General features: G+C 57.2%; 1 protein-coding gene across 1 annotated transcript; it reads right to left on the bottom strand.

Moving 5' to 3' along the window:
* Window positions 1–746: 746 nt before the first annotated feature.
* LSS (lanosterol synthase) lies at window positions 747–11156 on the bottom strand. Its single transcript, XM_033006322.2, has 21 exons — window positions 10975–11156; window positions 10763–10901; window positions 10559–10667; window positions 10057–10178; window positions 9625–9721; window positions 8683–8818; window positions 8348–8456; window positions 7921–8039; window positions 7541–7638; window positions 7399–7426; window positions 6737–6793; window positions 5962–6033; window positions 5200–5250; window positions 4902–5051; window positions 4462–4558; window positions 4153–4258; window positions 3521–3586; window positions 3018–3098; window positions 2556–2726; window positions 2017–2095; window positions 747–1796 (listed from the first exon to the last, which is right to left on the bottom strand). The coding sequence occupies exons 2-21, from the start codon at window positions 10839–10841 to the stop codon at window positions 1611–1613; spliced, it is 2013 nt and encodes a 670-aa protein (XP_032862213.2). The 5' UTR covers window positions 10842–10901; window positions 10975–11156; the 3' UTR covers window positions 747–1610.
* Window positions 11157–14534: the final 3378 nt, after the last annotated feature.

The following is a 14534-nucleotide window of genomic DNA, read 5'->3' as shown; positions in this document are numbered from 1 at the left end:
GTACTATAAGAGAAAAAACAAACAATAACATGTTGACAGTTTTTGTCAAGATCCCCTACAATGACTTAAAACCAAACCAAAACCAAATGACAATACCCTCTTCCTGCTTGTAATGCGGAATATGGAGGTGCTCTGAATGCAGAGTAGTATCACAGACAGGTGTAAAGGAATCCAAAATTTGGAAAAGGCAAACAGGACTGTCAAAACAGCCCAAGTTGCATTCGCTTCAGTAAGCTTTTCTAGCTAACAACTGCAGACCTTACCAGTTTGGGCAGGCAGAGGACATGGTTCGGAGTGGAGCCACTTCTCTGAGGCTGAAGAAATAGGTTGAACAGAAAGGTCTATGGTTCTTCTATGAACTTAGACCCAGGCAAATAGAATATTTTGCCCCTAGGATGGAATAATCCCAGGCAGCTGGCTAGCCAGCCAGCTGGAGAGCGGCTTTGCAAAAATGGATTGAGGCTCCTGGTGGGCAACGGGTCCAGGAGAGAGCAGCCAACTACACACCAGGCTTATGCACAGGAGTGTAAGGAGCAGGTGGAGGGGAGCGACCACTGCCCTTCAGTCAGTTCCTTCCGAGGGCAAAGTAGGCACAGGCTCCAAGCATGGCTGGCTTGTTGGTGGAGATGGTGCCCATATCACCAGGAACAGGATGCTGCTGTGCAAGCTCCCCTCCACGTGGGACACACACTGGGGCAGACCATAAGGAGACCAGCACACAGCTGTAAGTTCCACTTGCAACACCATTAGCAACATTAGCAATTTATTAACCTGTCAGTCAACGCGACTTTCAATTCTGACAACGAAATGTGAGTGCCTAACAGCACCACAGCCTGAATAGAGGCACCTGCTGTGCTGGGGGAAGGCTGGAGCCCAGGGACCCAGGCTCAGCCCTGATGCTCACAACCTCCATGCTTTCTGCTTCAGTTTCCCCTTTTTCCAAGTGGGAATGATGCTGGTGACTTCACCTGTGAGGGTCTGGGAAGGCAGGTGCCACCAGCTGGGGGACAGACCAGTAAGAAAAGTGAGTGAAGCACTCCTCTTTCCCACCTGTCTGGGGGTAGGACAGGTGCCCTTCCCCTCCCAGCAACAGGCTCCAGAGCAGAGAGCACTTCAAAGGCAGTTGCTGGCACCCACTGCACAGATGCCAGCTCATCAGGCATTGTGCAATGCATCCCATCATGATGCTGGGTACAGGGGAGGCCCCAAATCCCACACTCTTGCTACAGACAGCCAACCGGGACAGCACGAGGGGAAGATAAAGGCAGCCTTGTTCTATCCAGGATGAGAAAGTCTGTCTAGATGTGTAACACAACATGGCTTGGCAGCTTTCTCTTCTCAGATCAAACTGGTCTGAAAAGGCACTTCACTCCCTATCCCATGAGGGAGGATATACCTGGAAAAAACCTTTAAAAGTGGATTTTTAGAAGAGGTTCAACAGAAAGCAGAGACTCTGCAGCACCACAGCAGCAGTCCTCCCTGGCAGAGGCAGCAGTCAATGTGTTAAGATCAGCACTGAGATATCCTATGCAGGAAACACCCCTGTGGCCCCAGGCAGCAGCCAGTATCTAGGACAAGTCAGAGGCCATGGCACCTGAAATGGCCCAGGCTCAGGCAGACAAGGCCTCTTGCACGATCTTCCCTGCCCCAGCCGAGGATCCAGATTGCAGTTGCCCAGCCAGAGGGCTGTTGGGGTGCAGCCGGCAGAAACGCCCCAACGTCCAGATGGGGAAGACATTGCGGTACGCAGTGTAACTGATGGCACACGACTTGTTGAATACCCCAGCAATATTCTCCTGAGAGAGAGAGACAGAGAGCAAGACGGTATGGGTGACAGGGGTGTCCAGGATGTGGTGCTGAGCCCACTGCCTTCCTCAAGTCCTGAAGCCCCCCACCAAAAGCCACACGTGGCTTCACTTCCAGGTAAGGGAAAGCACACCGTTGCAGTGGCTTCACAAAGGCCAGGACATCTGCAACACCAGGGAACCCCTTGAAAAGACCAGAGGAAAGATGTACCTGAGGCCAGTCCCCGTTGGGCAGCTGCTTATCAATCAATACTTTGATGCCCCTTTCCAGCACATCAATGTCAGGGTACCTGCAAAGCACAAGGGAGATGTGAGCTCTCTTATCTAAATTGTTTGCAAACCCCCATCCATTGCACTTTGGCAACTCAACCACCTCTGGGCTGCCTCAAGCTTGTCCCAGGCATGCTGAGTGCTTTGGGAAGGCGCCTCACAACCCTCTGGCATCAGATGTTATGAATACAGCAACATTTTCCCAGGCTGGAGGCCTGCAGTGGTGATCCAGACCTTTGCTTTGCACTGGCTCCCCCCTGACCATTGCTATGAGCCTTGCTGGCCTGGGGAGTGCTGAGCAGGCCCCCTTGCAGGAGGCTTGTGACCAGCGAGGTCACAAGCAAACGTGGTTGGGTTCATGGCCCCCACCAGCCAGGCCCAGGGCCCCTGCCAGTCCTGCCACACAACCCAGCCTGCATTTCCCATCTCACAGAGCACTCGGGGCCAGGTGGTGTCTGCAGAGGCGAGGGCTGTGCCTACCTGACAGCCATGAGCCCCAGCAGGGCCCAACACGTGTTGTGGATCTGCGACACGTCACTCTGCACATACGTGCGCTGCTCACACGACTCGAAGTTCTCTCCCCAACCACCATCTGGCATTTGCTTGGAGAGGAGGAACTGGCAGGCCTGGGCCACCTCTCGGCATGCAGCCCTGCAAGGGTGGGGCAGAGAATCAGACAGGGCCAGGGAAAGGGAGCACTGGCACACTCACGTTTCCTAGATGCAAACAGGAGCTGCGCTCTGGCCTGCCCACAGCCAGGGCTGCCCCAAGAGCTCAAGGCACAGACAGCGAGTGCCCAGGTCAGGCACAGGATTTGGGAGGAGCAGCACCCAGGGCAGGAGAGCCCATGTGCAGCCAGGGCATCCGCTCAGCCCCACCATGGAGTCTTGCCCCGGCCCAAGAGGTAGGTAGGGGCAAGGGAACCAGACAGCCCCCTCTCACCCGTCGCGGTAGGTGTGCTGCATACTGGCGAACGCCTCCAGGCCAAACCAGGTGCCGTAGGTGAAACAAACCCCCCAGCTCCTATGAGGAAGGGGAGAGCGATACTGTCAGGGGTGCAAGGCCCAAGGTCGAGGCAGGCCACGACACGGCTGTGTTCACAGCAGGAGCAGAGCTAGGTCTAGAGCTGCAGCCTGCCTTCCCCTGTGGTGCAGCCATGCCCAGTCCCACCAGCACCTGCTCCCAGCTCACCGTGGTGTTAGCAGACACTCTGGGACCAGAGGAGCTGGAGCCACCCTAGCCCCAAGGGTTGTCCAGGTCTTGTGCACTGCACAAGGTGCCTGCTCAGCCTGGGCTGGAAGGAGAGGAAGGGGCAGCAAAGCACAGGAGCTAGAGGATCAGCCTTGCCCTTCCCACAGATCCTGCCAGCCAGGAATGTTTGCCATCATGGTCCCTCTCACACCGGGGCAGCCAAGGGAAAACTCGGCAGCGGGAGCACAGCTTACCCTTCCCATGACCCATCAGCTCGCTGCTGCTTGCGACAGAAGTCCAGGCCCTTCTGCAGAGTCTCCCTGGTCAGAAAAAAGATACCCGCTTCAGAAGCAGCTCAAACTCAGTGGCTGCTTCATCAGGGGCATCCATCAGTCCCTCTGAAGCTTCGATGGGTCCCGTTATTATAGGGCTCGAGAAGCAAGAGCATGTGGACAGGCACCCATGTCATTCAGGATCTCAGTCAAATCATGCACCAGTTGGGTTCTTTTCTGCCTCATGCCAGCAGGCAAACAGAGGACCCAGCCTACAACTGGCTGCAAGATCAAGGCAACTGCTACATCAAGAGGCAGGCAGACCTCCACCAGTTTCCCCCAGCCTGATCCCAAACAGCCTATGTGCCTGCTCCTTGAGAGAGGCTGGGCCCCAGTCTCTTGCAGAGGGCTCTGGTTTGAAGATGTTGCCAGCATCCCAGCTGTGCACACTCCAAGGACCACTGCAGGGGCTATTCCATGACAATGTAGACGTCCAGGCAAGACCCCTGACAAGGCTCAGCAGGGGCTGTGCCAACAGAGGCCGTGGCAGGAAGCACAGGACATTGCAGGTTGTTTTTTTTAGCCCCTACCTGACTCTCATCTCAGTGGCTCACCTGATCTCTGGGGCTCTGTGCTCAGGGAACTTGTTGTGGAAATGTCTCAGTGCCTGCATGACAGCCGACGTGCACTCCACGTAGGTGTAGTCGATCATGATGTCACCTGCCAGCAGGTGAAGGTTATCAATGTCACCCTCCACCGGGAACCCTCTGAGCCACACGCTGCCAACCTCTCCCTTGGACCCAGAGCACACATCCCACAGAGGGACCCGGGGCAAAGCCGGGCACCCACTGGGCACGGTGAGGCCAGTCCACCGTGTTCCCTCACAGCAGACAGGATGACCAGCCCCACACAGCTCCCCTTACCAAACACCTCTGAGGGGTTCAGCAGCTCCAGTAAGTAGCCTCCTCGCTTGGTTTCATACGTGGCAAAGCCTCCATCAGAGTTCCTCATGCTCAGCAACTGCCCAGACAAGCAGAGAGGGGCTGGGACTGGCTCACAGGCAGCACCACCCTAGTCTGGCCCCAAGCCAGGTGTGAGGACAAAGTCAGACCCACAAGTCCATGGGGTTGGTAGACAACCCAGGTCCCAAGCCACACTGAGAGGCAGGCCCAATCCAGACCATCACATTATGTCACATATGTAGCTCCCCATCACAGTAACTATGATGTTGCCATGCCAGGCCACAGGCCTTATACTAGTTTAGTAACACCAGCTCTAACAATTCACCAGGCCTTGACTTCTCTTATTTTAGCTTGGTTTATCTGCCCACATTTCCCTTGGCCCTAATTTTTGCAGCACTTACCACATTCACAGCATCGAAGAGGCGCTCAGTGGGAACAAGACTGGCTAGGAAGGGGCACTTCTCCTGCAGCAGCATAACTGACTTCAGCCCCTCTGCTGTGCAGTCTGCCACGATCCAGCCACAGTCTCGGGTGCTGAAGGGGAAGCCACCCTGGAAAGGGGGTCAGGAGGGCTCAGCAACTTCCCCTGACCTGTTCTGTTCTTGTAAGGGAGGAGGTGCTGCCTCCCATTACCATCCCCTCTGACTAAATCCCAGCCCCATTCATGCATCCTTCAGAGACCAGTTCCGGCCATCATACCTTGTTCATATGGCGATAATACTTCTGGTAGTTGGGTGGGTTCTCTTGGATCTGCAGAAGACAAGAAACAAGTGAAGGCAGGCTGAAGGTGCCTGGCTGCAGGACCATGGGCTGAAATCGTCACAGATGCAGAACTGCGTGGGACTGGGTACCACCTGGCTTCTACTGAGGGAGGCAGACAGGGAAAGAGGTCAGCTCTGGAACAGGAAGCGCTGAAGAGAAATCACATTTTGGCCTGGTTTTAGCAAGTGCTGGTCAAGTCCCCTTTTTGGGTGCTTTCCTGACAGGGAGCCATCTGCTTTCAATACTCTCACTGGCGGTGCCATGAGCAAGATCTATGACTGCATCTGCACCAACCTGTTCGTGAAGGTGATCCCGACCTTGAGCCATTGGCCTGGTCAGCAGAGGCTGAGCTCACGCAGTCACTAGCCAAGGAGCCTGGGTTTCCCAGAAGGGTGCCTTAAACGTGTGGGCACCAGATAGGACGAAGGGCAAAGAAGCCCAAGATCTCAGTTTTCCAGCCTCTCTTAGCCCAAGCAGACGACCCAAATATCCCTGGGCCTGGCCAAGGTCCTCTCCAAACTGGAAACATGGCTCCCAGCAACAGTGAGCAGAAAACAGGAGGCTGTCCCTAGGACTTTGCTAGCCCAGCCCTTAGGAAGAACTCTTCAGAAGGCAAGAAATGCATCCAACAGGGCTCTGAGAAGCAGCCAAGTCTGCACAGCCAGCGTGTGAGAGACACCACCAACTGACTCTACTCACCTGGGTGAACCGGAGGAACTCATGGGCATTTTGGAGGCAGGATGTGAATTCAGGCATCTTCTGGGCTTCTGCCTAGATACAGAGGTACACAGTTAGCAGTCAGCGAGGAGTTGTGGCCACTAAATGTGCCCCTTAAGAAGAAAAGGATGTGCTGGGCCTTGCTGGCCTGCTGATCTAGGTGCCATTAATGCCTGGCTCTTCATATAGCCCTTTCTGCAGGTTTGCATTCGTATTTGGTTTACTGTTTCCATTACAAACCTCTATTAAGAACTGAACCAACAACTGTTACTGGTATCACTGAGAGGTATTTACATGACCAGGTTAGGGTCTTACCAGGGAAATCACACCACCCTCCAAAAAGCATGCCCACCGTAGCTGTCTCTGCCCCAGCCCGGGAAAGCAGGAGACCTGCACACAGTCCCTGCCAAAGAGCAATGCTCTGGGGCCTAGAAGAGCAAGGAGGAAGGGCCAGGGTTTTATCACAACACTGCAGCAACTGGGAAGTCTAACCTGACCCATTCAGCCGGCACTGTAGCCTCCTGCTTCAAAAGCAGCTGGCAAAAATGTGCTGTACCAGCTGTGCTGGGCACCCTGCCTACCATGGCTGAGGTGGGCTCTAAGGTGTGTGCTTGCCTGGCTCAGCCATAGGACGCAATGCCAGAACCGGCACAGCAGAGCTCTGAGGGGATGCACAGTAGTAGCTGCTGGTATTCAGGGACACGCCAGGAGAGAAGCATTTTCCCAGTGCAGCACGTCGTACTGAGCAGTGCATTACCTCCAAGAAGGCTTGGATGGCAAAGGCAGTGTCCCAGAGCTGCGATCCATTTGTGCCCTGGAAGAGAGAAAGTAGACAGTGAGGGGCAGGTGCCGGCAGCAGCCTGACCCAGCTCTGGGAACAGCCTGTCCCACCTGCGTTACCCCCACTAGCTCCCGCCCTCCCTGCTTCTCAGTTTTGTATCACCCAGCATCATGGCTGACGTACTAGCATACAGGGGACAGCAGCTCAGGGACAGCAAGGGAATGGGAAATGAGACAGCTGCTTCAGGCTGCTCTGTGCACAGCCAAGACAAGCGAGGTGGCTAGTGATAAGGAGCAGAGGGTCACAATGGTTATGAGAGAAGCACAGCTCAGCCCACGTTCAGTCTCAGGGGCCTGTCTTTCTCCTTTCCTTCTCCCAGGACACACGGGGATGAAGGGGATGGAGGCCTAGAGCTGCCCCCTTAGCTCACAGCCACAGAGGCAAACTAGCAGGACAGGCACTACTCACTCCTGGCATGGCCAGGGGAAGTGGCAGTGAGACAGACAAGGTCACCAGGCACAAAAGGCGAGATGCCAGGAGGTCAAGCCCAGGGTGAACAAACTATCCCATTATTCCACGGGCTGCCCCAGCACGTCAGGGTCCCGCTCAGTCACAGCTGCACTCCTAGAGCACTTCACCTGCATCTTCATGCCGTCGAGGCCCAGCCTGTGGGAGGAGAGAGCACAGTGCTGCAGCACAAGCACAGCAAGAGTGTCAGGACCTCACTCCACAGAGATCAGAGCCCTACACTGTGCCAGGTGAGCCACGCTCAGCCCTTACCAGAGATAGTCGGGGATCCTGGAAACATGCTCCTGAAAAGCTGGGGAGTTCTTCCCATCCACGAACCAGCGAACCAGCATATTGATCGTCTTGGAAATCTGCCCAAAGCAGCACTGTCACTGCTCCGAATACAGCTTCTTCTAGTTCAGGAGAAACCCTCCCACCCAGCACAAAGCCAGCTAGAGGTGGTCCCAGGCTTGATCCTGAGAGCTCCCTCCGTGGCATCTCTCAGCATAGCTCTGAGTTAGTTAGCATTAAGCTCTTGAGCAAGATCTGGTATCATGGTTACACACCACAATCGCAAAGGGCTGGAGGGCCACAAGCTAGTCCCTAAGGAGCAAAGGGTAAGATTTTTAAAGGACTGACAGCAAGCATCCTACCGGCCCAATGCTGATGCACTTGGTGAATCTGTCATCAGCTTTGATGTGGTCATACAGCTCTGTGATGGCTCGCTGCCGCAGCTGCGTGCTGTGGTGGGCTTCGTACACATTCATGATGGCTACAAGAGAAGAAAGGGACATGCAGTGAAAAACCCACCGCATGCAGCCAGATTCACTTGCTGTGGCAGGCTGCACCACTGCTCACGTGTTGACCAGTCGAAGAAAGCATGGCAACTGCTTTGCCCCAGAGTGGCCCCAGGACCTCAGGGAGGGAAAAGCCCAAGGATCGCATAATCCATGTCTCCATCCCAGCTCCAAGGCATAGCAGAAGACTCTAAAGAGCCCCCATGGTACAAGGCAGCTTCAGTTCCGCCACCACCGGCTCAGGTGGCAAGGGCCCTCCTGCCCCAACAGACACCGCACTCACCATAGGCAACCCCCAGAAGCCAGCTGTGCGGGGTGTACACATCACAGGCAGCCACATTGTTCCTCTGGGCTGGCCAGTCTATGCTGGTGTAGTCTTGCACGTAGAGCTCCTGGCACAAGACAACAAAGGGCATCAGCCTGGCAAGCCGGGAGCAAGCACTCAGAGGCAGCTTACTGCTGGAGGTTGGCCGCACTGCCTGGCCAGAGAGACTGTGCCAGTATGGGAGCTGCCACCTCGTGAGCCAGAGGCTGGCCCACAAGGACAAGGCTGGCACAGCAGGTGGTCAGGGAGCCAGGCACCCTTGTTGGGGAGCCCCACCAGGGTCAGCTCCTTACCTGCCGCAAGCTCCGTATGAGCTCATCCTCTTCTGCTGACAGACGCCTGGCGTAACAGTAGCTCATGGGGAGATAAACCTGGCGGCAGTGACACCAGAGCCGGGATGGGTGGGCTGGGAACCACGTAGGAAGCAGCCTGTTTGCAACAAAGAACGTGCTACTGTGCGGAACAAGGAGGGCCAAGGGCAGCACGGAGAGACAATGTGCTGACATATGGATGCCTGGAGCAGAGCGTGCCTTGCCCTACCCCCTGTACCAGGCCTGCTGCTGCTGGTACAGCTGCAAGAGAAAAGGGAACATCTACACAGCCTTGCCCTGTTCAGATCCTCCACAAGGCTGCTCCCTCCCTACCAGGGCCAGCAGGCACTGCTCCTGGCCCAGATCACACAGGACAGGGAGGATGCCAAGCTCAGAGAGGAGGGAGGGGAGAAGTCAGTTCAGGGGCCCCTCTCTTCCCCACCTGAATTTGAAGGCAGAGGCCCAGACTGATGGTTAAGTGCATTTGATGACAAAGCACCAGCAACCCTTGGTACTGTGCAGCCCCTAATTTCCCCCAGTGGCCCTCTGAGTAATCAGAAAGGGTGCGAGTGAGAGTTAGTGCTGCCAGTCTTACATGTGGCTGTCCTGTCCTGCCAGGGCCCAGTTCTGGCTGGCCACAAAACTAGAAGATACTGGTGGCAAGCAGGGAGCACACAGATGTGCCAGGGACCCCTCGGGTAAAGCTAACAGGGCTGAGCTCTGGCATCTCCCTTCGGCACAATGTTCAGTGCTATCCACCCACGGGCTGGCCTTGCTCTGCTGGTCTCCCAGCTGACAAGCAGCCTGAGCATCCCCAGTTCCAGGTGTTATCTCAGCAAACACCAGTGCCTGGGACAGCTCTGGGTCGAGGCTGGTGGCAGGACAGACAACACCCCCTACCTCCACGTTGAGGGCAGCACATACCACATCTCTGGGAGAAGGGTGTTCATTCCCTCCCAGCTGTAAACGTTCAAGACAGCTAGCCAAAACTTCCCCCAGGAAGGGATTCCCACAGCACCTCCTGCAGAGAGGAATATCGGCTTTCAGGGTTAACACAAACACACCAGCTACTTGCTTCCTTCCCCACTGCAGGGTCCACTTCTCCCCATGTTTGGGAGCATGCCACTCAGGCTGGGACACACGTCCCGAAATAGGGCGAGCAGGCAATCATACAAAAACGTAACACACTTTCCCATCATTAACTGAAAATGCAGGTGCCATCACAGACAAGCAAGAGGAACAGTTCCTCTACTACCTGGCAGCCCCCCGAGTTCCACACAGTCCCCAGGTCTGGCCAGACCTCTCTCACTAGCATAGTAGCCCCGTGGCTGCTGTGCTGGGCACGACAAAGCTGACCTTTGCTGTGCAGGTTGACGCGGGCCCGCACAATGTCAGGGTCGTCTGGTCCAAGCCCCAGGATCCTCAAGGCTATGTAGTTGAGTGCTGTGCCAAACACCGTCGATTTGTCTTCCACATGCCTGTCACACGCATACACAGAGACAGCGTAGCCGTGAGCCAGCTGTTAGCACGAGCGAGAACAACAGCCCGCTGCCCAGGGCTGTCTTTGTCGGGGTGAAGTGGGATGTCAGGGCTGACCCAGCTGACCCTGGGAGAAACACTGCTCTGCACTACCCTGTCACACAGGATGCTCTGGGGTATAGTGGCACAGAGGAGATGCGGCCAGACTTGGTGCTCCAGCCATCTCTGTGACAAAAGGTGTAGCTGGAATGCTACACAAGCAAGCCCGACCACCCACAGGTGCTGAGTCCCACTCCCCAAGCCTGGGCAGATTTGACAGCGGCTCCAAGTGCTGAACCTTCGAGATGCCATCAATAAAAGGTGCCTCTCTGCTACTCACAAGCCCCAGCCTCCATCCGGGAGCTGCACAGAACGCAGGTAACGCACCATCTCTTTCCGGAACCCCTCTGGCAGTTGGATCTTGGCAGTGTGGCAGGTGATGAGGAGACCTGGAAGACGAGACAGGTTGGCTCTTACCCGAAGCCAAAACGCGATGTTTTCACACACACACCCCCCCCCGGGGACGGCGCCCCGCGAAGCCCACCTGGCAGGAGGAAGAGGGGGCCGCCGTAGTCGCCCGCCCAGTGCCCATCCTCGGCTTGCAGGGCGGCGTAGAACCGCATGCCGTTGCGGGCAGCCTCCCGGGCCGTGCCGGCCGCCGGCAAGGGCCGCAGCGTCCTGCCCTGCGGGGAGACAGCGCCTCAGCCCAGGGGTGCCCCTCGGCCCCGGCCCACCCCCCCGCCCCCGGCCCCGTACCGTGTCCAGGCCGAGGCTGTGCTCCTCCAGCGCCGTCTGCGCCCCCCGGTCGCCGCCCGCCTCGCCGCCGCCGTCGCCATCGTCGCCCAGGTAGCGCCAGCGCTGCCGCCCGCCCTCGCAGCGCAGCCGCCACTCGGGCAGCGCCGTGGCCGCCGCCGAGCGCCGCGGACCGCCGCGCCGCCGCACCGCCCTGCCGGAGACGGGCACCGTTACCGACGGGCACCGTTAACCGCGGCCACCCCCCCGCTCCGCGCCGCGCCGCGCCGCGCCGGCACCCACCCGCCGTCCACCGCCATCTCCGCCGGGGCCGGGCCCGCACCGCCCTGGGGCGACATCGCCTCACGGGAAGCAGCCAATGGGGCCGCAGCGCCGGGCCAGCAGCCCCGCCCCCCGCCCCGCCGGGGCGGGCAGCGCCCTCCCGACATGGCGGCGGGGGGGGGGGGGGGGGGTGGTGCTGCCGCAACACCCACTCGCGCGGGGCGGTGGTGGGAACCTGCAGGCGGCTGGCGGGGGGCGTCGCTCAGGAGTCCCCCGCCAGCCGCCACGGGCGCTCAGCGCACTCTTAGTGAAACCAAAGAGCCGCCGGCTTCCCTTTCCCCCGGAGACCCCCTTGCAGGCTGGCGCGCAGACCCGGCGGGGGTGATGCTGGGGGGGGGCCCGGCGGGCAGCCCGGCAGGGAGGGGGGGATCTGGTGGTGCCGGACAAGCGGGTGTTGGATGAAGATGGCGGCACTCCCGACGGGGCGGCTGCTGACGGCGTTCCACGGAACCGGCGGTGGCGGTTCCACCCGAGGACCCGCCTTCACGCGGGTGGCCGTGGGCATGGTTCCGCGGGCATCGTCCAGCGGACCCAGCTGCACAACCAGCTCCGGTGCCCGGCCCCGGGGCGTGCCGTGGTGGTGGTGCTGCTCCTGGCTCCGTGGAGACGCGACACGGCGTCCATCCCCGTGCACGTCCCCCTCCTTGCAGCACCCACTCCCACGGGGATGTCATCACCCTGCCAGCAGCCGAGACATGGCTCCTCTGTCCCACATGTCTGCCCCGGGGCGCAGAGACTGCGCTCGCTTCCCCAGGAGTGCCATCCCCCTCCAGACCCCAACAGCAGCCCCATACCTTTGGGTGACAGTGCTGACCCCAAAAGCCACTCTTCCCACCCCTGTGCACCCCCAAAAGCCCGGGTGTGTGGTTTCCATTGTTAACGGAAACAATAAACCAACTCCAGCCAGGCCTGGGGGCTCAGCCCACGCCCCCACGGGCCACGGGCCATGGGGGGCTGGGGACACCATGTCTCGGTGCAGCGCCAGCCATGGGGACGCTGCGCCCTGCCCCACGGGTGCCCCTGTTCCCACTGCCCTGCCCTGTGCCCCGCCAGGCACTGCTGCCTCAGGGAGCTGCTTTCGCTCACCGAACCTGCAGAAGAGCTCCCAGCAGAGGCGATGCTGGCAGCACCCTCTGAAAGCACCGCCGGCCGTCCTCAGCACAGCTCTCCTGGGGTGGCAGGCACCCGCTAAATACCGGGGCCCTGCCCGGGCGAGGAGGGGCGCGGCGGGTAGGGTGACACCCATAAAGCATTTTGTTATGCTTTACAGGTGGTATAACCGTGGAGCTACAGGAGCGCAGACGTGTGGCACATCCCGTCACAGGCCCAAGGGTTTGCCATCCCTTGTAAAAACACCATCAGAGTTGGGGTGAGGACTGGTGGTTGTTTCACCTCTGGTATCTGGTGATGGGGCGAGTCAGGCGTCCCCACTGTGAACCCTGCCTTGGTGCCTCCAGCATGGGTGCAGTGTCAGGCGTGGGGGTTGTCACCCTCCCTCAGGTGCTGCCATGGGACAGCGGTCCATGAGGAGGTGGCAGAACTCCTCCTGTGCTGTCCTGTCCCAGTGACGTGCTCCCATCTCTGCTAACACCGCCAGTGCTGCCCTGTGTTTGGCAACGCTCCCTTCCCGGGCCAGTGAGCAAGTGGGTTTTAGCCCTTCCAAACCCCTTGACTCAAAAGGGCTCCCTGAATGGAGGTACGAACTCCATCAGGCACACGGGTGGTTGGGAAAGGGGCTAGCACCTTGCTGTGAGCTGGAGAAACCCAACAGGAGTCTGGGGAGGCACATGAGGGGCCAGAGAGCCCCTCAGGGACTGGCAGACACCTGGGGTTGTATTGTTGGCAGGAGCATGCAGCCCAAGGACGTCGGGGACTGCTTTGCAGGAGGCAGGCCGGAGCTGGGCTGCAAAGGGGATTTTGTGGGACAGAAACGTACCTGGCTGGCAAACCCTTCCAACACAGGCTGGGGCCCTGCAGCCACATCCCAGAGCTGTGGGGACTTAAAGTGCACATCCTCAGCACGGATGAATTCCCCCTTCCGTTCCTCCTGCAGACACCATTTTTTTACCATCTGTGTCCCTCCAGTGAAATGTACTGTTTCTGTTGCACGCACTACAAAACCTGCTCTGGGAAGGACGCAGGTGAGCCGGAGATGCTTCACTTGCTGCTATCCTGTGTTGGGAGGGTGGAAGGACTGGGTGAGAATTCAACGCGTACTTGCTTAAAATGTGATGATAAAATTTATTCCTGCTGCCTTTCAGAGCGACCTGGCTTCCTTCCTACTGCAGGGGCAACACCAGATCAAGCTAAGCCAGTGGAAAGTTCAGGTAGAAAAACCCAAATTCATGGCTGCAAATAAAATTCAACCTTAACTCCAAGGCCTTGGAGGCAGGGACCACCTCCGTATCTGTGCACAGCCTGGCACAGCAGTCCCCGGGGGCCTCAGGGAGCAAGGGAGGTGCAAAGATAAAAGAGCTACTCCCAAATGCGGCACCCATCAGCACTCAAGGACAGAAACATGTCTGTGAATTAATATTTATTGTATTCACACACGACAAGTTGAATTTAAAACGCTCCTCCGCTAGGAAATAGCTCTTCACTCATGTTCAGCAATTATCTGGAGAGGATATAGTAATTTTATTTGGGAATTATAGAATTAATTTGGTATTTGCTTTATAAACTACGCTTAGGTCCAACACAGGTTCAGCCCTGGCTGTGCTTAGTAACAGCAGAATTTTGTCTGAACAACTAACAGTGCTGGAGTCCTCCAGGGGGGTGTCATGGCATGAGGATAACATCTTTGACTTGTGCCTCATACCGCTGGTCCTCACTAGAGAGAGCTGTGTTACTTCTCTTGCACAGTTTAAATGGATAAAGGGAACTCGAAGTTCACCGATAGGAGTGTTGTATTTGGGGCTTAATGGCCTGCTGTTTATTTTTGGGTTTAGAAGAAAAATTTGTCATAAAAAATCTGCCTGAGATGAGCTTCATGTAAGTATCACCAATTTTTTGCAGATACTAAAATCTTCAGATAAATTATAGTAATATTTACCTAAAGGCAGTGATGGAAGATGAACCACTTGATTTTATTTTTCTGTCTCTATAGAACCTGCCTGCCTTAGAAATTCCATTTTAGTTACAAAACTTTTAATAAATGCCAAACTCCTGTTACCTGGGCATTACTTTTAGACTTATTTTCATATGTCTGAGGTTTAGACCACAGTTGACAGGGTAACATGCTG

The sequence above is a fragment of the Tyto alba genome, unplaced genomic scaffold, assembly GCF_018691265.1.
Source record: "Tyto alba isolate M040663 unplaced genomic scaffold, T.alba_DEE_v4.0 Super-Scaffold_7, whole genome shotgun sequence".
Classification (NCBI taxonomy): Eukaryota; Metazoa; Chordata; class Aves; order Strigiformes; family Tytonidae; genus Tyto; species Tyto alba.
This window is presented reverse-complemented; position numbering and strand designations above follow the sequence as displayed.

Excerpts from the sequence above, each read along its gene's own strand:
- LSS (XM_033006322.2), bottom strand. The coding sequence starts at position 10,841 with ATGCGGTTCTACGCCGCCCTGCAAGCCGAGGATGGGCACTGGGCGGGC. Across the intron at positions 6,034-6,736 it reads CCATCCAAGCCTTCTTGGAG|GCAGAAGCCCAGAAGATGCC; the intron begins GTAATGCACTGC and ends CTCTGTATCTAG. Across the intron at positions 5,251-5,961 it reads AGTTCCTCCGGTTCACCCAG|ATCCAAGAGAACCCACCCAA; the intron begins GTGAGTAGAGTC and ends TGTCTTCTGCAG.